At 36.8% G+C, this 23179-nt stretch overlaps 2 protein-coding genes across 2 annotated transcripts in view; one reads left to right on the top strand and one right to left on the bottom strand.

Moving 5' to 3' along the window:
* The first annotated feature begins 1666 nt into the window (after nt 1-1666).
* On the top strand, nt 1667-16814 carry LOC580016 (phosphoserine aminotransferase). The gene is made up of 10 exons (XM_780097.5): nt 1667-1967; nt 7586-7646; nt 8187-8256; nt 8651-8847; nt 11252-11329; nt 12421-12515; nt 12926-13095; nt 13690-13818; nt 14268-14405; nt 15039-16814. The coding sequence occupies exons 1-10, from the start codon at nt 1917-1919 to the stop codon at nt 15289-15291; spliced, it is 1242 nt and encodes a 413-aa protein (XP_785190.3). The 5' UTR covers nt 1667-1916; the 3' UTR covers nt 15292-16814.
* A 5940-nt stretch (nt 16815-22754) lies between these two features.
* The window catches only part of LOC579956 (melatonin receptor type 1A-like), a 23070-nt gene continuing 22645 nt past the window's right edge, over nt 22755-23179 (bottom strand). The window contains exon 4 of the mRNA XM_780044.3: nt 22755-22917. Coding sequence (XP_785137.1) covers nt 22755-22917 — 163 coding nt within the window. The remainder of the gene's footprint in view (nt 22918-23179) is intronic.

Here is a 23179-nt window from a genome sequence, read left to right as displayed (position 1 = left end):
TCAATTATTTTGCTCGCTGGCTTCGTAAGCGGACACTTTTTTGTTTTTTGTGGTAGTTCAAAAAAAGTCGCAACGACTCAGCCAGCCGAAAAGTCGCTCAGTGGGGGGTAAGAGGACACTTTTTTTTTTTTTTTTGGTCTCGAAATTTGAAAATTTGACATTTTGTTCCTTTGGAGGGGGTAAGGTCACCTTTCTTAGGTCAGCCATGGGGGTGATTTTTTTTTCAAAAAAAAAAAATCCAAATGGGGGGGGGGGGGGGGGGGGTTTAGGGATTTTTTAGTGGGGTTTACACACATAAAAATACCAAGGGGGGGGGGTTTAACCCCCTAAACACCCCCCCTGCGTACGCGCCTGCCCATCATAGTGTTAGCCTTCAGGTTAAGTCACTGGCATATTGAGATTATTATCACCAGACATTTGGGGAGGGCAGGGAAGGGGGCGGGTAAGCACCCGGATGAGTGAATTAACAATGTTATTGATTTGGGTGCATGGTCTCATTCTGGTCCTCCTCCTCCCTCTCTAAGTTCCTCCCAGCCTCTCACCCGGCTCTGTTTTGCGGGCGGGGCATCATCAACTGAGTCAGGAGCAATCGAACAAACCACTAAAAAAATCTAGGGAGAATAGACATGCAGGCATATAGGCCTATACCAGTGGCGGCCCGGGCCCCCCCCCCCTTGAGAAAAAAATCATGTAAAATCACGTGATTTTTTACCTTTTTTGGGGGTTGGGCCCCCCCCCCTGGCGCTCAAGGGGGGGGGGGGGGGTGCAAATTGAAATTTTTTTTGAGGATCAAAAAAAAAAAAAAAATGTGCTCACTACCCCCCCCCCCCCCCCCCCCCCCCCCCCCCCCCCCCCCCTGAGCGAATTTTTGGCCGGCGCGTTTTTCAAATTTTCGGGAGCAAAAAAAAAAAAAAAAAAAAAAAATTGTGCTCTGTACCCCCCCCCCCCCCCCCCCCCCCCCCCCCCCCCCCCCCCCCCCCCCCCCCCCCCCACTGAGCGACTTTTCGGCCGGCGCGATCTTCAAATTTTCGGGAGCAAAAAAAAAAAAAAGTTGGGCCCCCTCCCTAAGAAATCCTGGATCCGCGCCTGGCATATACACTTATGAAAAATGTATCATAAATTGATAATAAATGACCACATTTACATAGTATAACAGTAATGATAACATGCCTAATTATGACAATGAAGATAATAATAATGATAATCGGATGACAATGATAGCAAAGTAATGATATGCGATTTGCTCCATGGGCCGCAATCACTGACTTTCTATATAAAGTGAATTTATAGGGGCGGCTTCAGATGGGCGTCCGAAAGTTGAAAATAAAAATTTGGAAGAAAGAAAGAGAGAAATATAAATCTCATAATTTTCTTCAGAATCGTTACCGGTACCAATGAATAAGCACCCCAAAAATATCACCGCTGGATATTATAGCTAAACATTTTTCTGTATGATTGTATTAGGTTCATGGATAAATCCACGAGATTTTAACGTGAAATACTCTGGGTCTGGATTTAAAGACTAAAGATATTTCTCAACGTCTGCGATGTTACCACTATCATGAGATTTGTGCGTGTACAGAAAGCACATGCTGATTTGCATGGATGAGTTATTGAATCCAGCCGGTTGCTCGGCCAATGAAGGGCCGCGGCGGCATGGAACAATCTCTCGATTTGCTAGGAAAAGTACTGGGGAGCGAGCGGGGAAGAACCGAATCTTGCAACGGCAGCTGGCGCGCCTTTATTCATTCAGCGCGGGTATATATGAACGGACATCAGCTGATTTAGCATTCAGTGTTTTTGACGAGTAGACCTAGTCATCTGCAAGGAGACCTAGTGAACGACTGTGTGATCATCACAATTCCAACACTTTACAATTAATTCTTTGTGATCAAGTAAATCAGAAATCATCAATCATGAGCAGAGTTTGTAATTTCGCTGCTGGACCAGCAAAACTACCCGATCAGGTGAGAAAACTGTTTTCTTTATCATGTTGGTCTCGTTGTGTTTGACTGAGCTGAGCCTGAGCTGAATGAGTCCAAGGACGAAGGACGTTTGTTAATCATGCTCATGATGATGTTGTTGGTCGTTCATATTATTAGTTCATTGAGAATGCCCTAGGCCTACCTTGGGCTTGGCCAAGCCTCTGTATGTGTGTATTTTTATGTCAACAATGATTAGATTGCATCTATTAAACTGTAGATAAATGATTCCATTCACCACCACTACATCTACACCAGTTCACATTTGTACAAATTGAACAAGATTCAGGATCATTCTTACAGAGAAGAAATGTTGTTGAAGCTAGGAGTAGGAAAAAGTAGAATGTCATAGATCTACTCATACAAAGTCTTCTTCTTCAAGATAATCTGCCTCCTTCAATACTGAAGGCACATATCAAAATCTACCGTGAATTATTTAATATTTAACATTGGTCTAGACCTATTATTTAAAAAGGATTTAAACTGTAGCCGAATGAACGGAATCGGGCTAACTCGGACGAGGGGACAACTCGGCCCAGATGCCAAAACGGTCATTTTTTGCATGTTTAGGTTAAGGGTTAGGTTTAGGGTTAGGGTTAGGGTTAGAGTTAGGGTAAAATTACAAAAAATGACCGTTTTTGCAGCTGGGCCGAGTTGTCCCCTGGTCCGAATGAACATAGATAACTTCATACATTTACATCCACACAACAGTTGTTCGGATCATCATTTTTAGATTAGTAAACTTAAAGGTTGCCATAAATCCATCTGCAATCACCATCTGCAAGAATCTTCAAACTTGAAGTGAAGGAGGCAGATGTAGACTAACCCAATGAAGAAGAAAACAAAGAAAAAGCAGAAGGGGAGGAGAAGAAGAAGTAGAATTTTTTTAAGAAGAAAGAAAGAAAGAAATGGAAGAAGAAGAGCGGAGGAAGCTTGGGATAGGAGAAATATCTGTCTCTAACTATTATTTTGTATTAAAGCTAAAAGTTGGTGGATTTAAAAGTAAAGTATTCTACTTCTCAGGTCCATTCTACTTCCTAGGTCTCCAAGGGCATAATCTGCCTGCCCCGTGAAACGTTAATAGACACTAAAGTTGATGATTCAATTAACAAGTCCTTCTTTCATTTCTGATGATTATCAGTACCACTGTTACTACACTAGGGTTTCATCTGTTTTTATACATAACTGCTCACCAGTAATGAATCTGTCTGTTCAATAAAAAAATGTAGCTTAGAGTATATATCTACAGTAGAGGGTCTAGTCAGTAATGTACTTTCTAATGCACAAGCTTTCATGATATTCTAATTGAAGATGTGTTAATTCATAGTGAATATAATATTGGTATGATTCAAATTTTCCATAACATGACCTTAATCCCTATGTTACAAAGATTTACAGCTTTTGTTCAATTTAGGCCTAGGGGTAGTAGAGCCAAATGTTCAGGGATGTTGAAACATTTTTTGGAGGAGAGAAAAAGTCCTGACAAGTAACATGAATTCTGGACATATTTCTTGAATTTTGTTCTACAATTTGATAGATGCACCTACAAGTTTCTCCTTTTTACAAAACTCGCTCCCCTTTTTATGCCTCCGCCACCGAAGGTGGTGCCGGAGGCATCATGTTTTCGGGTTGTCCGTCCGTACGTCCGTACGTCCGTACGTCCGTCCGTCCGTCCGTACGTCCGTCCGTCCGTCCCGTTTGACCGTTATCACAATATCTCAAGAACCATTTAAGATTTAAACTTAAGACTCAGGAATAGTATTCATCACCATAGGAAGACGATCTGAGTAGATTTTGGAGTACGTAGGTCAAAGGTCACAGGTCACAGAGGTCAACTTATGAAATTCCTTGTATTGAGTTTGTTAGCGCGATATCTCAAGAACCATTTGAGATTTAAACTTCAAACTTAAGGATAGTATGTATCACCATAGGAAGACGATCTGATTAGAGTTTGGAGCACGTATGTCAAAGGTCAAGGGTCACAGAGGTCAACTTATGAAATTCCATACATTGAGATTGTTATCATGATATCTCAAGAACCACTGGAGATTTAAACTTCAAACTTAGTGATAGTGTGTATCACTATAGGAAAACAATCTGATTAGATTTTGGAGCACGTATGTCAAAGGTCAAGGGTCACAGAGGTCAACTTATGAAATTCCATACATTGAGATTGTTATCATGATATCTCAAGAACCACTGGAGATTTAAACTTCAAACTTAGTGATAGTGTGTATCACTATAGGAAAACAATCTGATTAGATTTTGGAGCACGTAGGTCAAAGGTCAAGGGTCACAGAGGTCAACTTATGAAATTCCATACATTGAGATTGTTATCATAATATCTCAAGAACCACTAGAGATTTAAACTTCAAACTTAATGATAGTGTGTATCACCATAGGAAGACAATCTGATTAGATTTTGGAGCACGTAGGTCAAAGGTCAAGGGTCACAGAGGTCAACTTATGAAATTCCATACATTGAGATTGTTATCATGATATCTCAAGAACCACTGGAGATTTAAACTCCAAACTTGTTTAAATTGCTCTATTGCGGAGGCATCATTTTCGACTGCGCGCAGTCAAAATTCCATCTAGTTCCACATGTATGACACTTGCAAAAGAATCGGCAGTCAATAATTGACGTGGGATTGTTTTTTTTCCCTCAGTGAAAATGCATGCATCCAGCTTTTGTCAAGAGCCCTTGCTCCAATCAGCTGTTTAGTGCTAGTACTAGTAGTCTGAAACACAGACTCTTTGAAGACACAAAGGTGAAAGGGTTTAAATTGTTTTTAAACTTTTTATACATAAATGTTTACCGGTAATGAATCAGTCTGTACAAGAAAAAATGTAGTATAGTATTAGCCTATTCTATACTAGATATGGCTTTATTTATATTATCTACATTAGAGCCTCAAACTTTTGTCATATTTTAATTTGAAGAAGTGTTTGATACACAGAGAAAATTTTCCATTGGGAACTTTCACAATTGGCAAATACCCCGGTACTAGTGCCAGTGGTGTGATTCAATTTGTCCATAGCATGACCTTTTGTTACAAAGAGTTACAGCTTTTGTAAAGTTTGGGCAAGGGCTAGGTGTTCAGATAAAAATCATGAATCATGAAACCTGGACATATTTCTTAAATTTTGTTCCACAATTTGATAAATGCATCTATCAGTTTCTCCTTTGTTTAAAACTCTCTCCCTTTTTTCCACATGTATGATGTAAGAATCAGCAGTCAGTAATCATTGACGTCAGAATGGGTTTTTCCCTCATGCATGCATCCAGCTTTTTTTGTCAAGAGCATTTGCTCCAATCAGCTGTTTAGTGCTAGTAGTCTGAAACACAGACTCTGAAGACGTGAAGGTGAAAGGATGGTTTATCAATTTCACAAACATAATTATCTCTTTGAGTTGGATTGTAAAGAATTCTCAATTGGAATGATACAAACAAACTACCTTGGAGGAAATGACATTGAAGCTTTACTGCACACATTGATCAAAACCTTGTATTGTGTTTTTCATTGAATCAATGCAGGCATTAATTTCAGAGCAATGGAAAATTCCATGTGGATCCTTTTCTTTTATATTCACAATCCATTCTTTGTCTGAAATCATTGAACTGCACAATTTATTCTATACAATGTATTTGTAAGATCATTCTTTAGCTTGGTGTTTGCAGTTAGTTAATCCAAGAAGCTATTAAACTTCTTACAGGGGTCCAATCCTTTCACCAACTTTAAAAAAAAAAACAGTTGTAAAAATTGTGTGATGCCAATTCTTGTACAGAGTGGATTGAACATTAATATGAATGTGATTTATTGAAATTAAATTCTTATGAATCTTTGACGATATATATAGGCCAACATGTACATGTACAGTATGTAGGATTTAATAATGCTTTTACCTTTATCATGTACTTTCAAGTCAGCATTTAAATAGTATTTAGGTACATAAAATGTACATCATGCTGTTCCCGATGTTTAACAATAGAGTCTGGGCATGTAGACTACTTATGAAGGGGTGTGGCTTAACTTTATGAAGAGCGCATGCCCAAGGGATGGCCAGACACTTTGTAAACTAGTCTAGCTTTCAGACAGTATTTCTTCCCAACCCTTCTCGAGGTTTGTCTTTGGTCATGACTGAATGGAATTCTGAAATATATTTTTTCAGTTAATCGTCTATTGATATAATTTATTTTAGAACAGGTATACTTTGCCAAAGTTCACTTCTTTTCAGTAAAATAGAGAGAATTTTAATTGAGATATCCATTTGAAAGCCTCGGTAGACATGTGCATTTAGACTACACTACTAGTACTAGTATGAGAAGACATCTGACCACATGTGGGTTGTTGATGCATACTACCCTTGTCATTCTCAAAGTCAAATGGAGGTGGAAATCTACTCAAGGCTGTTATATTACTCCACAATTTACCAGGGCCCAGACCAGTTAGCTTTCCTAGGGGCCTTGCTCCTCTTGCCCTTCCCCTGCTATCAGCTGTTACTTAATCTGCCCTGATCTATTTATTATTTGGTTGGATTGATTTGTAAAAAAATCAGCAGGTTTAATAGACTTTGTTTTAGAATGAATTATAGACTAGTAAAGAAATGGTTCAGTGAAGTACTATTATTTATTTTTTTGAATTTTATAGAAAACCAACATGGAATTCAGATTGGTTTATCCAAATTTGTACTTATATCAAATCATATTCCTTAGTGAAAATATGTTTGTTGCTATCCCTATTTCACTGGGCAAGCCTGAGTGAGACTGGTAGGGGCTGGTGAGATTTCAGAAATAATATTCATATATGGGAATAATGTCTTATGAAGGTAAAAAATGTTCTCATGTAAACTTGTCATATCAGTCTATTTATAAGAAGAATGATCAGTCATCTTTTTGGTCTTCCCATGACTCGACCTTCTCTTATGCTTTGTTAATTTAATTGAATTGGGAGCCCGATTGCTGAGAACACAGCATTCTTCCAGAATCTCGGGTAAAGGTAATTCATTCACAATCGAATGACTTGTTTGAATTTAGAAATTACTACAATGCACATGTATGCTTAATAGTTCATAAACCCAACCTAATTCATGATGTACTGTATATTTTAGACTTCATAAACCCAATCTAATTTACAATGTATATTTTAGAGTTCATAACCCCAACAATCTTTGTTGTAATGGAATCATCAAACAAAAGATAAGATACCGTAAGTATGTTTTATTGTATCAGGACAAACATTGTATGCCCAGACATTCACCTTAGATGCTAGTTGTCTAAAATGACAAGTCATTGTTGCCCAAGTTAAAGGATTTTAAACATACACATTCTTGATTGTAATATTATCATGATTGTTACTTGTTAGATCATTTAGATGCATACATGTATTTGTATGAGTCCCCATATCAGTATTTTAAGTTTTTTCCTTCTTTCTATGCACATTTTGTTTTTTCAAATTAGAATTGTTGGTGCCTTACGAGTTATGACTGCTTATAAGTACCAAAAATTTACAGGTATCGGTGGACATAATGATACATGATTAAAGACATTCAGTGATGCTAGTATGACAAGAATATCACTTTATTTTGTCTTATGATCACAGATCTTAATGAAAGCACAAAAGGAGTTTATGAACTACCAAGGTCTTGGATATGGAGTCATGGGTGAGTTTGACAACAAAGAGTTTGATGGATTACCCTAGCTGTGATATTTTAAATTCCTATCGATGGTATGAAAATGTTGTACCAAAAGAGCAGCCTTATAAAATGGAAATAATTCTATAAAAATCAAAGAACCGGTACTTGTATTTTCTTTGCATAGCTTCAGAACATTTTTAACCAATTCAAAAGTACTTTGAGATAATATTTATTATAAGTTTGTAACTTATGGTAACATACACGTAAATTTTTGTTTTTTTTTGTTGGGGAGGTGGGGGTTATTACACAAATTCATGTAGTCTTATGAAGGAAAAGGTGTTTTTAAACAAAATTATACTAAACACTTTGACAGAAACTGATTATCAAGCTGATGAAATCAGTATCATTTTTAAAAATCCTCTCTTCACACTTCAGAAAACCATTTTGTCCATGTTTAAGGGTTTAAAATGTTAAAAGCTCATGTGTTAATTGCTCAATATTCATTGTCCAGGTCTCTTTTTTAGCTTAATGTGTTAAATGTCTGTTTTGTTTTCTTTGACCTTCCAGAAATGAGTCACAGGTCACCTGAATTTACAGCAATCTTGACCAATGCACAGCAAAATCTCAGGGAACTCATGTAAGTTGATCAAATTTTCTTTTAAATTAATGAATTAATGAGGTAAAATGTCCTTATTCACAATGTTCTTGATGTATTCAGTACAATACCTTTTTCATATTACCCAAAAGAATGTTTCAGAAAACATCTAGACTTAAGTTGTTTTTTTAATGGCTGCATGAAAGTAAAGTCTTATGTCTGCAATTCTGTGATAACATTTCTCCCTCTCTTGTAGTTAATGTATTTTTGATATAACGTTACTCAGAATCAAGAATAATGGTGGAATTTTTCTCAAGTTTTGTATATCGTATTTGCAACACCATCACATAAGTTGCTTTGGCTTAAATGCATGTTTTGTATCGCTTTTTCTTGTTTACAACCAAAATTGAAAATTATTTGTTATTCTTTCCAACAGGAAAGTTCCTGACAACTACAAGATCCTTTTCCTGCAGGGTGGCGGCACCGGCCAATTTAGCGCCGTACCGCTGAACCTTCTGAAGAGGAAGAAGGCCGATTACATCCCAACAGGGATGTGGTCTGTCAAGGCGGCCAAGGAAGGGCTCAAATACGGAACAACGAGGGAGGTGTTCACCAAGGGAAGCAAATATACCTGTAAGTTATTATCAGTCATTGTCTTGTTATCTATGACAGGCAAACAAATGTCCTTACATAACCTGGGTTGTGTAAGGATAATTAATGATAAAGATGTTTGCACATTGCCTGAACATCTTTATGGTGTGATCATTTTATTTGTGCGTGTTCACATTGCTGGGAAGAAGCACTTAAAAAGTTTGTCTACGTGTGACGCAGTAAACGGCGTTTAAAAACTTTTGGTGAAAGGTAAACTATTTTGCATTGTAAAGAAATAGGGGGGGGGGGTTAAAAAAAAAGGATCTGCACACAACATATCCCTCAAGCCTGGCCACACATGTCCACTATAGCTAGTCAGGTGACCTTTAAAGAGAGGTGGACACTAAGACAAGTTTGACTTTATACATACAAAATTAAAGCTATGTCTCCATACTAGCCATTGGGTCTCAAAGCTGACACACTCACAGTATAGCTGTCATGTTTTAAAGCTATCTTGGTCTGGCTGTCAAATTTGGCTCTTCCAGCTGTCATGTTCCAGCTATTGGGCAAACTTTTGACAAAGGGATGGTTTTAAGTAGGGTTAAGTGTTTTAATAGATAATGAGGTAAAAGGTCAGCTTGGGTATTATGAAAGGCCTGCTGTTGTATTTAGAGAAGGTTAGGTAATTTATAATCCTCTTTGTCCTATTAAGTCATGCCCTTTATGAACTGTTAATCCTGAGCCCTGTTTTGTAAGCCTGTTTTGTAAAACTGGCCCGATTATTTATGCTAAAATTCTATGTAAAATTTGCCCTGGGCCAATCACATGCAAGGATTTCAGTAGATTAGAAGAGGTATTGTAACTTATTTCTAAAAGAGTTTCATGAAACAGGGGCCTAATATGCATTGCTTACAACTTTATGCTGCTTTGTGTGTTTTGTATAGTTTTCCCAGTTATCTAAAATTCCAGGTAGGCCTGGAAAAGAAGGGTTTTTATTTCTAGTCAAGGAACCCTGAATTAATCAGATTGTTATTATTTCTTTTGATCAATCAAGTCAGGGAAAATAGCAGGGAATTCCATCTGTCCAACTAGTCCGTTTCTTTAAATTCTGTCTTGCGGGAAATGGCAGCAGTTTAGTGTGGGAAATTCCTTCTTCAGTGATCCTGCATTTGTGAAATTCCATTAGGATATACCACGCACAAATTTAGTTTACATAAAATACTAGCAACTCTGAACAAAGCTATATATGGTCATATTGTCTTCTTGTCAGCGTGTAATACTGTACTCTCAAGGCCCTACAATCTTATTGTTACCCTGTATTTATTACAAATGCTGGGTTATATTACTATATTAAGAGGAGTATGAGTACATATTTTGAAACACAAGGAAGTCATTGGAAGAAAAAAGAAGGAAGGCTTTGCCAATATGCATACAATACACATATATCTTGTAAAATATGTCTGTTTTATTTGCACAATGAAACATGTAGGCCTACTACTACTAGAGCAAAACCTTACAGTAATTTACACATTTGATCAGCAGGCATGCATGGACAAGCTGTACTGGTAATACATGTGCATGTATATGTCACATGGCACATGGGTGTGTTGTGGGCGGGGCTATTGTTCTGTGTGCGCTGTTCCATATTAGGGATAGGGCGACCATGAATGGTCCACATATTCTTTATACACTGAGTAATTCCTGTTCTCTGTGTGATGTAACAGCTTTGTTTGAGTGATGATGTAACCTATAGGAAAGGATAGTCTATGAGTTCAGACACCTTGTAAATAGGGCCTTTATGTTGTACAGTGTATGTGTGGCACTACTACGGTACTTGCAGCACCTTTCAGGAAGTGTATTGCCCTTTAAGTGCCAGCACCTGGGTCGGTCGGTCAATTTTTTTTTGAGGGGGGGGGGGGGGGTTGTTGCTTTTTTCCCCTTTTTAGGCTGATATTTTTCAGTTTTGTATGTTTAAATACATATTTTTGATTCATTTAACTTTTCTTCTAAAAACTGTTACAAAAACAACTTTTATACAAAAAGCTAGATTTTAAGATTTTGTTAAAATATTTACCCACAGACATTATACTTATAACCAATGTCAAATGTACAGTGTAATATATCTGGATGATTAATATTGTATTTTTTTCAGGTTTTTAATTACTATTTCTCAGTATTAGTGTAATTCATCATATTATATTTTGGTTATACAGTTCTCTCAAACCTGAAGACCATAATTAGCTCATAATTAATGCCAGGAAGAAAACAAAAATTCAGATTGTGATTATGCCTGTATTAAGCTGATAAAGATCCTTTCCTTTTCTTTTGAGTTACCGGTACATGCTTTTTTTTAAACCTAGTCAAATAAAATCCTCTGAATCTGAGGCAATATGAGAATACTTGCTTTCTATTTCTCAAGGATTTTTTTCTCCACTTGTTCTTACAGCAATCCCCCATCCTGATACATGGACCATGGACCCAGAGGCTGAATATGTCTTCTACTGTGCTAACGAGACAATCAATGGTGAGTTACCAGTTGGCCCTGGCCAGTTGTCACATGAAAAAAATGTATTTGGGTGCTATTTTATCTATACTTTTATGGTGTCTATTTCCTAGAAAACTAGACTACCTTGCTCCTAGTTTCTTATGAGAAAAAATGAAAAATAGACAAAAACCTTTTTCTAGGCTCAGGATTTTAAACAAAAGATGGGTGAAAAATATATACAGAATGATGCTAGTCAAAAAACAGTTTCTGGGCTGGTTTTAAAAACTAATACAATTTTTAGTAGGGAGATTTCAATTTAGCCTTTGCAGTCTCCAGGCACACAAATGAGACCAAGGTCAGACTAACAAATGACCGAATAAACAAAACAGCTTTGACCTGCCCAAAGTTCAAGGCAACCTTTTCTTTGCTTTTTGGCATTCTTATAATTGAATCTATACTTGTAAATTCAATAAGTTGTTTGCATACACCATTAGCCATGTTCAGATGGGGCTCCCTAGTCTGAGTTAATCATAAGCGTAAGTTAATACCTGCAGCAATTAATATTTCATAAATATTTGCCTTGCACTTCTAGTTGTCCATTTGCTCCTACTCGGACTAAATTTTACCCAGTTTTACTTGGAAATGGTGGCAGATGCCCTAGTTGACCTCAACCCAGTTTTCGTATCTAGACTGAGCAAAATCTAATTTTCATTTTTCTATTGTAAACAAACGACCCTTGTGAAAGGTCACAGATACTCTGAGTGCCATGTGAGAGCATCCACATGGTTAGCTTATGCTACCCTCTCGTGTCAGAGTGTCACTCCTGGAAAAATCCAGGAGTAAATCAGTCGGCGTAAAGGTCGACGTAGCTAACATGACTATCGTTCAGAGGATCACAACGCTGACCTTTACGCCGACTAGCTCTAAACAGGAACTTTACGCCGACCAAACTTGCCATCATGTGAACACGGCTAGTGTGTCAAGGCACTTGAATGATGATGCACCTGTGGAAAGAGACCTCTTTTCTTGTCTCTGTTGAGTAGTCTTTCTATAGGTTTCATTGTGAGCAAATTAGAACATCTGAACCTATGTATGTGTCATAACATTATTTTTCTTCTCTCAATTCACAGGTGTTGAATTTCAGTACGTACCAGAGACGAATGGCATCCCACTGGTTTGTGACATGTCTTCGAATTTCCTCTCCAGGCCGGTTGATGTTTCCAAGGTAAGTGTTGACAATGTTCTTCCTGTATAGTTCCATTTTCAATATTTTTCATGCAGGCCTGTCTCCATTTATACAATCCTTGGAAAGTATATACAGTCAAACCTTCTTTAGCGACCATCTGTTCAGAAATGCCACCTGTCTATAAAGACCACTTTTTTGTTTTCCTTGAAATTTCTCATCAAAGTTTCTCATCAAAACCTGTACTTAAAGAGCAAGTGCTGGTGAATCAATATTTCAGAAAATAAGAAACGTGCCTGTCCTTCAGATACATTTGTATTTGGTATTAACTGAATTAGTTTTCACAGCAGTTAATTTTCTAAATGATCTCCATGTACATTGGTGCTGCTGGATATATCATAAGTTTTCATGCAAAATATGCTTATTTTCTATTTTGTTCAATTCTGGTACAGTTTGGCCTGATCTTTGCTGGTGCTCAGAAGAACATTGGTTGTGCTGGAGTAACGGTTGTGATTGTTCGGGATGATCTGATCGGTCATGCTTTAACAGAGTGTCCCATCATCTTTGATTACAAGCAGCAGGCTGCAAGCAACTCTGTCTACAACACACCACCATGTTACAGGTAAAATGAAAGAAAGACATATTGAGGTTTTTTTTTCCCCCCAAGTTATTTCTTCTCTCTCTCTTATCTCTTCCCCTTCTGCTTATGTAGTTCATTCATCCGTCTTTCGTACTAGGTTTTAATTTGTCCTTGTGGTATCTTCAAAACTATTTTAGTGATGAACTTCAAACTTGATCACAGCCAATGTAACATTTGACCTTATACAGGGAATTTAGATAATTATATTAAGGGGTCATGGGTCAAATTTATGTACAGTCACCTACATAATTCCCTTGTATTAGTATATAATCTAATAGTGATTCATTTACTATTAACTTTGGAGGGATCTTGATATTTAATGAACATAGAAGGCTGAAAAGTGAGCATGACCGGAGCATGTTAGTCCTTAAAAAAGGCAATACCGTATATTCTTTATTTTCTCTTCCAGCAATGAAAACTTGCTTTAACCAAAAAGGTAGATTTGTTGAATGAATGCAAATTTATGAAAATGAAAAAAGAAATTTTAATATCTATAATTTGCTGGTCATGCTACCCATTCTAACACTGTTTTAGCTTCTATTTTAACATATCAAATCATATTAAATTTCTCTCTAGTATATACATCATGGGTCTCGTATTTGACTGGATCAAGGAGAACGGTGGTGTGGATCAGATGGAAGAATGGAGTATAGCTAAGTCTAATCTTATCTTTGACATGATTGACAACTCCAATAACTTCTTCAGGTAAGAAACAATCATGATTGGATAGTCTTGGGCTAGTTTCTCAAAACCATGTTAGGTCTTAGTTCTTGATGCATCTCTTTTAAATGATTGTTATGAAATTGATGTGTGTTTTGATACTAGAGATGATAGGAGCTAGTTTTCTTTATTCCAGACTCGACTCATCACATTTTCATTCAGAGAGATAAAAGGGAAGGGGGGGGGGGCAGATTGAAAAAAAAAACCTGAATAAAACCCATAATGATAAATAAAAACAATTTGAGGCTTCTTCAATGCTTAGAATCAAAGGGTGGTAAATCATGTAATTCTACATACAATTCATAACCTTGTGGCTCTATGCAGACTGTTCAAAAGATGGCATTGACTTTAATATGCTGAGTTCCCCATCAATTTTCACCCTTGTGTATATCCATTGTCTAAAATCCATTCCGTTGTATCTTGTTCTGATGTAGCTGCCCCATTGACAAGGATGCCCGTAGCAGGATGAATATTCCCTTCAGGATAGGGGGAGCTGCAGGCAATGAGGAGCTTGAGAAGGAGTTTGTCGCCGAGGCATTGTCACGTGGAATGGCTGCCCTCAAAGGACACAGGTTAGTAAACCAGCCTAGTCTTTTTGAACCCCTAGGGGCATTAACTTTTACCCTTCACCAGAAACACATTTCTGGCTCTGAACAGGCATTATTAAGCGGTAATACTCAAAAAGATATTTTGCAACTATTCCTGACCACTGTTTATTGACATTCTTGTATTATTTAGATTCAGACCAATCATTATATCAGTTTATCTCAGCCCGTATAAAAAAAAAAGGACAAGCTACTGTATGATGTCCGGCTATTCTCAGTTTTCATAGCCATATAATTTGTTGATACAAAAAATTGCAGGGTATATCGGTTGCTGTGATGTTTTTTGTTCATGCCCGTAAATGAGTCATGAATAAGATATCAAGTAATCTTTGACATGCTGTTCTTTCTATTTTATTTGATCCTTGAACAATCTGGAAGAAATCTTTTGAACAATAATGAACATCTAGGCTTGCATCATGTACTTGTATGGCTCTCATGATGATAGATAAATATGTCACATCAACCTATTTTCCCTTTCCTTCCTTATATTATTGTAATATCAGTGGCATGCATGTAATTCCACACCTTGGATATTTTATTCTCTTTCATAGTGATTAAATTATTAAACCAGGAAACCTTTTTCCTTTTCCAACTCTACAGGACAGTCGGTGGTCTGCGTGCCTCATTGTACAACGCTACAACCGTTGAGGAGACGAGAAAACTGGCCTGCTTCATGAAGGAGTTCCAAGATAGGCATGAGGGGAATGTCAAAGTGAGTGCTACAATCACCCAGAAATCAGTTCACTCCAGCCAGCTGACCAATGGGTCCTCGAAAGCCACTTGCAACGGACTTGCCAATGGTCACACCAACGGCCACACCAACGGCCACACCAATGGTGTTGCAAGGACTTAGAAAAAAGAAAGACAGTGCAATTTGAGTGGGAGAAATTACTGGTGCCACTACTGTTCCAAGAGAGAGTCTATTGTCTTGGATTTCATGGTCTTCAATGACATATTAACCGAGAGGCCGCTCCTCTTTGCGATACCTACCATACATTGCTGGTGAGAAGATGCTACACAAAGCTAGACCAAGAGTTCAACATTCTTCTGAGAGCAGTCAATATTCTTCTGGGAGCAGTCAACATTCTTCTGGGAGCAGTCAATATTCTTGTCATGAAATGTGCCATTTTACATTGTAGACCTAGGTACTAAATGTTCACATTCAAAAATGCCTTGCCTGTTTCCAAGAAGAATAACAAAGAAGGAAAAACAACATTCTCATCACAAACCAATTTGAGCTCATCTGAGAGTCCAGAAGTGTTCATATTTCAGATATCGGTCAGGAACCTTTTTGAAGTACTTGTGTATTTATTTGACAACTATCTCAAAATTCACTTTGTTATTGTGGGAAAACAAGAAATTCCTTTTGTTGGCATCTGTGATTATAATATGTTGTAAACATGCCATGTCATGTGGTGACAAGCAAGAAGGTTATAGGTTGCCAATTAAAGCGAAACTTGTTTTGTGAATTCATCTGCAGTAGACAAAGAACACATTTACGTTGATCATTAAATCAAATCAATGGTTTAGTAATGAATGCTCTTGTAGTGGCTTCCAATGTGCCAAGTTTTGGGGCTATGCGGTGATTTTGTGAACTCTTGTAATTATTAGATCTATGTCAATTTTCCAGCTTGCGACATACAAAGATTTATTGATATATGTTATTTAGTTATGCTGTTGTGTGTGAAGTATCATTTAAAACTTTCTTAAAGTTTGTTTTCCGATTCATTCTTCTTATTGGAATACAGGGTGAAAGTGTTTAATAGAACTTAATTTTCATTTGAATTTATAGGCTACTTACATGCAGTTGACTGTAAGGATATGTTGCTATGAAGGTAGAGATCTTTTATCTCTTTCTGGCAATGTTTTGGGCTAAAATTTAATTGATTTTTCAGTAAGCAGCTATGTTATTTTGGTTACTAATTTTAGCTTTTGCTTATTTATTTCTCTTTCTCTCTTCCCTTTCCATCTCTCATGTTTCTTTCTTTCTATTCTTGCTACTGTGCAAATGCAGAAAACTTTGAGACAAAAAGACTTTGCAAAATGTATGATTAGTGTGTGCATCTGATATTCTAAATGCCTAATATCTTTGTATTGTTATTGTCGTGTATTTTATGATTATAGTTTTGAATTTTTTTGAAAAAGAACACTGTTATATTGTTACTTCCAAATTGTTAATTATTAACATTGGAGTTTCAATTGCGTCGTTGCAAGCTTTTAAAAGTAATATATATTTTTAATGACACTTCTATGTAAGGTGGGATGCAGGATTGCAGGTCCATATATCTATGCTCCACTTTCAATTGACAGAAATCTAGACGAACTAAGATGATTCTACCCGAAATCTTCATGTTCTATTTTAGATGTTGCAAGTACCTGATCTATTAACCAAGAGCAGTATTTGATCAAAGTATGGAAAGAGGCATTATAAAGTCGCATAGACTTGAGTCGTTGTACAAGGTAGTCCCTTCAACCTTCAATTTTATTTTAAACAGCAGATGTGGATATATTAAAGAGGGAAAAAGCAGTTAATGACTTCACTTGCCCTTGTATTTAATATGTGTATTATTTTTTAATGGAGTTGTCAGTTTGATATTGTTGGTCATTCCATGTTTACTCTACTTAATTCATTTACTTTTTAGACGAAGTTGGTTTGACGAATATTATTCACAGATAATATTGAAAGCGCACTATAAAAATAAGAGGATGCTTACAGAATATGATATGATACTGCAGTAACGAGAACTTTTAAAGATTTATTTTTTTAATTGTTCACTGCACACCATCAGAATTATGTGTAGTTCCTAGGAAGTCTAATCTGTGCATTTATCTGACCCCCTTAAAATTGTATTAGTCTTCAATTATAATATTCAAATATAACACATCAGCTCACTTTTTATCAAGGAAGTTTGAATTTGAAAACGTATGATTGCTGATTAATTGGATTTTCCCCCTTTTATTCAAGTTCACTTTAAATCGTGCAAAGTATGTACTTAAGATGCTTGATGAACGGAACAAAGGTAAAAATCATGTTTATTTTCTTGTGATTAATGATAACATTTATAGGGTTAGACGAGGGAAGAGTTTCATACATGGATATTTTTATGTCTTTGTGCTGCGATATGACAATAGTAGAAAAGCAGGAATTTGAGCATCATCTTCAATTTGTGATTAAGTTCTGCTTTTGTGCATAGAGTTACTCTAAATTGTATGCAACATGATTTTTTTTTCCCCTTCAAATTCGCTATACGTTTTTAATCATTCACTTTTTGTTCGATTTAGATTTTTGATTTTTGGGTCAACATTCTAAATTTAGGGTAATGTGTCACTTACCACACCATAAACTCTGTATATGAACAGCTATAGTTATATTAAAACAATGATAAATGAAATACATGTATAGTCTATGTTATCCTTTTTTAAATGTATTTTAGAGAGAGAGAGAGAATTTATATTGGGGGATGGAGTGAGTGAGTTGGAGAGAGAGAGAGAGAGGGGGTGGGGGAGGGAGAGAGAGAGAAAGAGAGAGGGGGGGGGGGAGGTACAGAGAGAGAGAGGCAATGAGAAGACATAGTTTTAAAGAAACTGCATTCTAGAAATTGTCTTGGGACAAATATATATTCTTTTATTGACAAATTGAACTTGACAAACACTTTTTAGGTGATAAAATAAAGCCATGAACAATACACCCAATGAAGTAGATATAAGCTATATGAAGGAGAAGTCCACCCTGCTATCTGTCGGAATAGGTTCATGAAAATGTGAGATACGAAATATATACATGTATATATAATTTGTTTACGTTTTGAGATCCCTTCCCAAAATAGCAATTTTGATATTCTTTTCGAGTACCAGTATCCTCTCATTGAATATGAATATGTACTTCCGAGAGAGGGAAGATTAAAAATTCATGAAATATTTTGCCTGATCATACACATTAAGTAGCTTTCAAAGAAATCGTAGCTGTCAGGTGGTGTCTAGATCTCCAAACCTGTCTTGAGACCTTATTATACTTATTAAATTTGTTTTCTTCCCTCAAATGGTCTCCGACCTGTTTTCGCCATTTTCTGATCTTATTGTAATCAACTTGATAAATGGGTGGACATCCCACATATACATGTAGGTAGGCGTGTGATTGGGACATTCAATTACACAGCGATGCTTTTATACAAAAGGCAGTAAAAATGATCTACATAATAATATTGATTCAATTCAAGCACTCAAGCGTATCAAAATAGATATATACAGCCTGTACAATTTGCTTTGTAGAGATAGAAACATCTACACATTTACTAAATTGACCTCAAAACACACAAAAGCAACCAAAATAAATTGGTCTTTGCAGACCTAAACTATAAAAGTTTATCACATCAAATACATACATTAAAATATTAGACGCATTAACAAACATGGTACAACTATTGGTTTTGAGGGTAGTGGTGGTAGTTGTAGTAACAGTAGTAGTAGGAGTAGAAGTAGGAGTAGAAGTAGTAGTTGTATACTAGTAGTAGAAGTAGTAGTAGGAGTAGTAGAAGTAGTAGTAGGAGTAGTAGAAGTAGTAGCAGGAGCAGCAGCAGTAGTACATGTAGTAGTAGTAGTTATAGTCGTCATAGTACTATTCGTCGTTGTCGTTGCGTAGAAGAAGTAGAAATAGTAGCGGTACGAAACTACGAATATGCATTTCTCTCGAGAATCAAAACCTTCAGTAATGGTTGGTGGTATAGCGCCACCTAATGTGAGGATCATTATAGTGTTTTCATGCCACACAACGCTTACAATATGAATTTTATATCACTATGTCTATGCGATTTTAAAATTACATCGTAGTGGTTTGAGGTGGAAATGATATTTACAAGGAAAAGTTGGTCTTTGCTGGTCCTTACTTATAGTGTCTTCTACATTTCCCTGTAACCTTGTATGCATTTTTTTAAAAATATTACAATAACTATAGTTCTGGTCACTGGGTATAGAATATGATGATAAAAACAGTAACGATTGATATAATTATCTCAAATGTTAGATGCTTCTTAAAGGTACTATGCCCCATTTGCAGCCACCATCAAATTCTGTAGAACTTCGCAGGAATTATGAATATGTCATGTATGTCCCATCATGAACCTATTACGGATGGACATTCAACGTGATTCTTTCTTTGATCCAATGATAGTCACCGCCTTCTGATTATGTGCATCTTAATGAGAACATTCAGCTGTTTTAACAATAACGACTGCGTAAGCATTTTCGGGCATTGACAAATGAGCAGTTTCCCTCTCTTGGGTTTTGTTTGGATGGTGTGCTCTGTAAGAGTATGTCTTCGATAAAAACATCCCAAATGGGGAGCAGCAAAGTTGAAAAGCAGACGATTTTGGTGATCTGAAATTTATTATTACTGATTTGCACACTTTTCCACGCACAAATGACCTTATAAATTATTAGAAGGCCATGATCTTTATAAGCCCAGTGTGTTGTATCTCTGGAATATTATGAGGAAATTGGGGAAAACGGGATTTTAAATCACAAACAATCCAAACAAAACCTGTCTGGTAATATCAACTTGTTTTTCAAAAATAGAACACGGTACACGGAACAACAATTTCCAATTATTAACCAGAACTGCACATCGATTTCCCATGATTTAAGCGATTTATTATCTTCTGCGCATGTAGATTAACATGTTTAAAATCACTATCTTGATTCTGTCCCGGCTTTTTGGCGGTGACCATCATGAGATCAAAGGGAAGAAACATGTACGGAATGTTATTGAGACGACATTGACGGAGACAATCACAATTAATTCGTTACGAAAACGATGAATGTCCATTCATAATAGGTCCATGGTCCTATCTATGAAATTATGCAAGGAAACCCGTTTACTTTCTAAACTTCACTGACAGACATAATTATGGATTGCCTTTCCAATCACAATATTTGTTATACAATTTTCGAAACTGCTTAATAAAGGCCTAGTCAAAATTAAATTTTTACAATAAAATGATTTTTGATTGAGCCTTTCATTTTGAGAAAAAAAAAAGATAATTAATTCCTATTTAGTAAAAACATGTCTGAAGAAAAGAAAAGAAACGAAATGGTAAACAATTGTGCTATAGGCCTATGACATTTTATTCTATCAGATAGAGCACTCTTTTAGAAGTAAATCAGTATGAAATAATATTTTTTACTTGAAATATATAATTCGTAAAACATCGTGAATTTCAGGATAAGAAACTTTAAAAACACACCATATAAAAAACATACTGCAAAATGTAAAAGTAAATACACTGACACACAAGATAATGTACCCATAATGAAGAGGAAAGGAAGGTGCAAATTCATTTTCTGTCAAGATGCTTCCATCACTGTTGATAGAGCATTCACAACAGTACTGCTTCTCCCAAACTGTGGAATAACCAATCCTGATATCTTCACAACCCGCTCATATCTCACATCTCACATCTCTCAATACTTCCAAACAAATCTCAGTTTGGAAAATGTTATTATCATTTTTTGTTATCTTTGAACTACATAACTTGTCCAATATGTCCACCACTGCGTAAAGAAGTAACACCTTAACAACAGAACTGTAGTCTGGTTTTAGTTTATGCACGTTTTTTTCACTTCACACACAAGCCCGTGTGTAACATAAACAATAAACCGCTTTCATCAAAGTTAATGAAGAGTAAATGCGTATCTCGTGGGATTAATTTACAGCCTGTCTAAATGTTTTGAACTAGATCATGGCTGAATGGCTCTATATGATAGGCTGTAAATCTGAATTTTAATTTGATAATGGAGTGGTGTCGAAAAAAAAACGGGATTGAAAGGAAGAATTACGAGTGGAACACCATGCTACCCCGGTACCCCCCTCCCCCTCAACAAAAAAGAACCATGATAATGAGAAAGGGAAAGGAAAGGAGAAAGAGAGGGGGAAGGTAGAGTGAGGGGCTTAACAAGTATAACCTTTCCCTCGCCCCCCCCCCCCATGGATGACTTTGTTCATTTATATTTCATCCACTTAGTAAGACCAATACCCCCCCCCCCCTTATAGGCTAACTGACTGGGTCAGGCTACGTCCCTGATCGAGAACATCATAAAGTTCAATTGAAGCCAGTCTTAACTATGTGGTATCACAGCATCCAAAGCAAATGGTATTTACTGAATGTTACAAAACATACAAAATTAATAAGCGATATCATTATCTGCCAATTTTGTTTAGATAAAGAGTGTACGAGGAGTGAAGATGAGATATTCAGGTTTCTGTTGTTGTAAAATAACAAAACAGCTACAGGAAACTGACAATAATCTGTGTCTCACTCTCGCATTATAAGGAACAAATTTATGAAATAAACTATTTTGACACAACATTGAAATAAATCCGTCTACAAACAGCATTTTTGTGAGTAACTTTAAGTATGGGCATCCTAGGCATACTAATTTGTTTTTGTGAACGACTCAACCTCAAGCTTCTTGGCCACATGTATACATTTTGTACAGGTTTTGAGTGATCTTTGACTTTTTCACGAACGCAAATTAGAGTTCAATATTAGGGATTGCTGCAGCGCCCCCGGGTCTCAGTAGGTCCATGTATGGGGGGGGGGGGGGGGGGGGGCTTGTACTGCTCAGTTCATCGCCACGTGCAGTGGTAAAATGTTATTTGCTTCTCTTAATTGCAAGACTATTGCAATTCAACAATTTAGAATGTAATGTTAATTGCTTCGACCACTGCGCACATACTTATCCAGGCGGTTTTACATAATGGGTCATTCGAGACACATGACAAATGACAGTGGTGTATCCAGAAATAGATTAATGGGGAAGAAATCACCTCTAACGGGGAAGGCGGAATGTACATGGACAGCCCCCTGACAAATACACACGTTATTTTATTTATGTGCCTTCAAACGGGGAAGGGTGTGGTGCTAGATACACAACTGGTAAATTCATGGGAGGGCACGGAAAAAAAACCTGCCCCCTTTCAAATCTCCGTCCAAAAGGCATCTGCAACATCCAATACCTAATACCGTTTTCATTTGTTAGCATTGATTTTTCCGGTATACGTGCCCCTCCTACTTGCGTAAACCTGACTCCACCTCTAGAATACACCACTCTTTGATATGCGAACTCTTTCCGAATGTCATGGATCTAAAACGAGTCTCCAGATTTCTTTCCTTCCTTTCTTTCTTTCTTTCTTTTATCTTTCTTTCTATCTTTCTTTCTATACCTCTCTCTCTCTCTCTCTCTCTCTCCCTTTTCTCTTTTTCTCTTTCTATTAGTTTCCTTTGATTATTCCTTTATTTTGTTATATCTCTGTTTCCTTTTTTAGAGTTGGTCTTCGGTGGTTCGTTGACCTCCTGTTCGAGACGTATCTCTGGACATCGATTCGTTGGCCGTTCTCCGGTTGAACATGATCTTGCCCATGTCTATACTGAAGTTCTTCTTGGTCTTCACCAATCCACACAGGCATATCTTACAGATGAAGGTCCTGTATACCCAATTGGAGAAGAAAGAAAAAGAAATCGCGGTTTAGATGGCTAGGAATAATACACACTAAAGATATTTCAAGACAACAACTTTTAGAGGATAATTAGGTAAAGCAAATACTGATGGTGTCGTGTTCTGTGTCGTATTGATGGTTTTGCTATTAAGTTTTTGAAATCGGACAGATATTTAAACCCGAAGTGTGCACATAATTATATTCATACCATTTCGATCATTTTTTAAATAATATTTATCTTTTTTCTGTA

The sequence above is a fragment of the Strongylocentrotus purpuratus genome, unplaced genomic scaffold (assembly GCF_000002235.5).
Source record: "Strongylocentrotus purpuratus isolate Spur 01 unplaced genomic scaffold, Spur_5.0 spur5_scaffold_6, whole genome shotgun sequence".
In the NCBI taxonomy this organism is placed as follows: Eukaryota; Metazoa; Echinodermata; class Echinoidea; order Camarodonta; family Strongylocentrotidae; genus Strongylocentrotus; species Strongylocentrotus purpuratus.
Note: the sequence above shows the minus strand (reverse complement) of the source record. Positions and strands in the feature narration are given on the sequence as shown.

Bases quoted from the DNA above. Each gene is read 5' to 3' on its own strand.
- LOC580016 (XM_780097.5), top strand. From the start codon at position 1,917: ATGAGCAGAGTTTGTAATTTCGCTGCTGGACCAGCAAAACTACCCGAT. The intron at 1,968-7,585 runs GTGAGAAAACTG...TTATGATCACAG, and splicing joins CAGCAAAACTACCCGATCAG to ATCTTAATGAAAGCACAAAA. The intron at 13,819-14,267 runs GTAAGAAACAAT...GTTCTGATGTAG, and splicing joins AACTCCAATAACTTCTTCAG to CTGCCCCATTGACAAGGATG.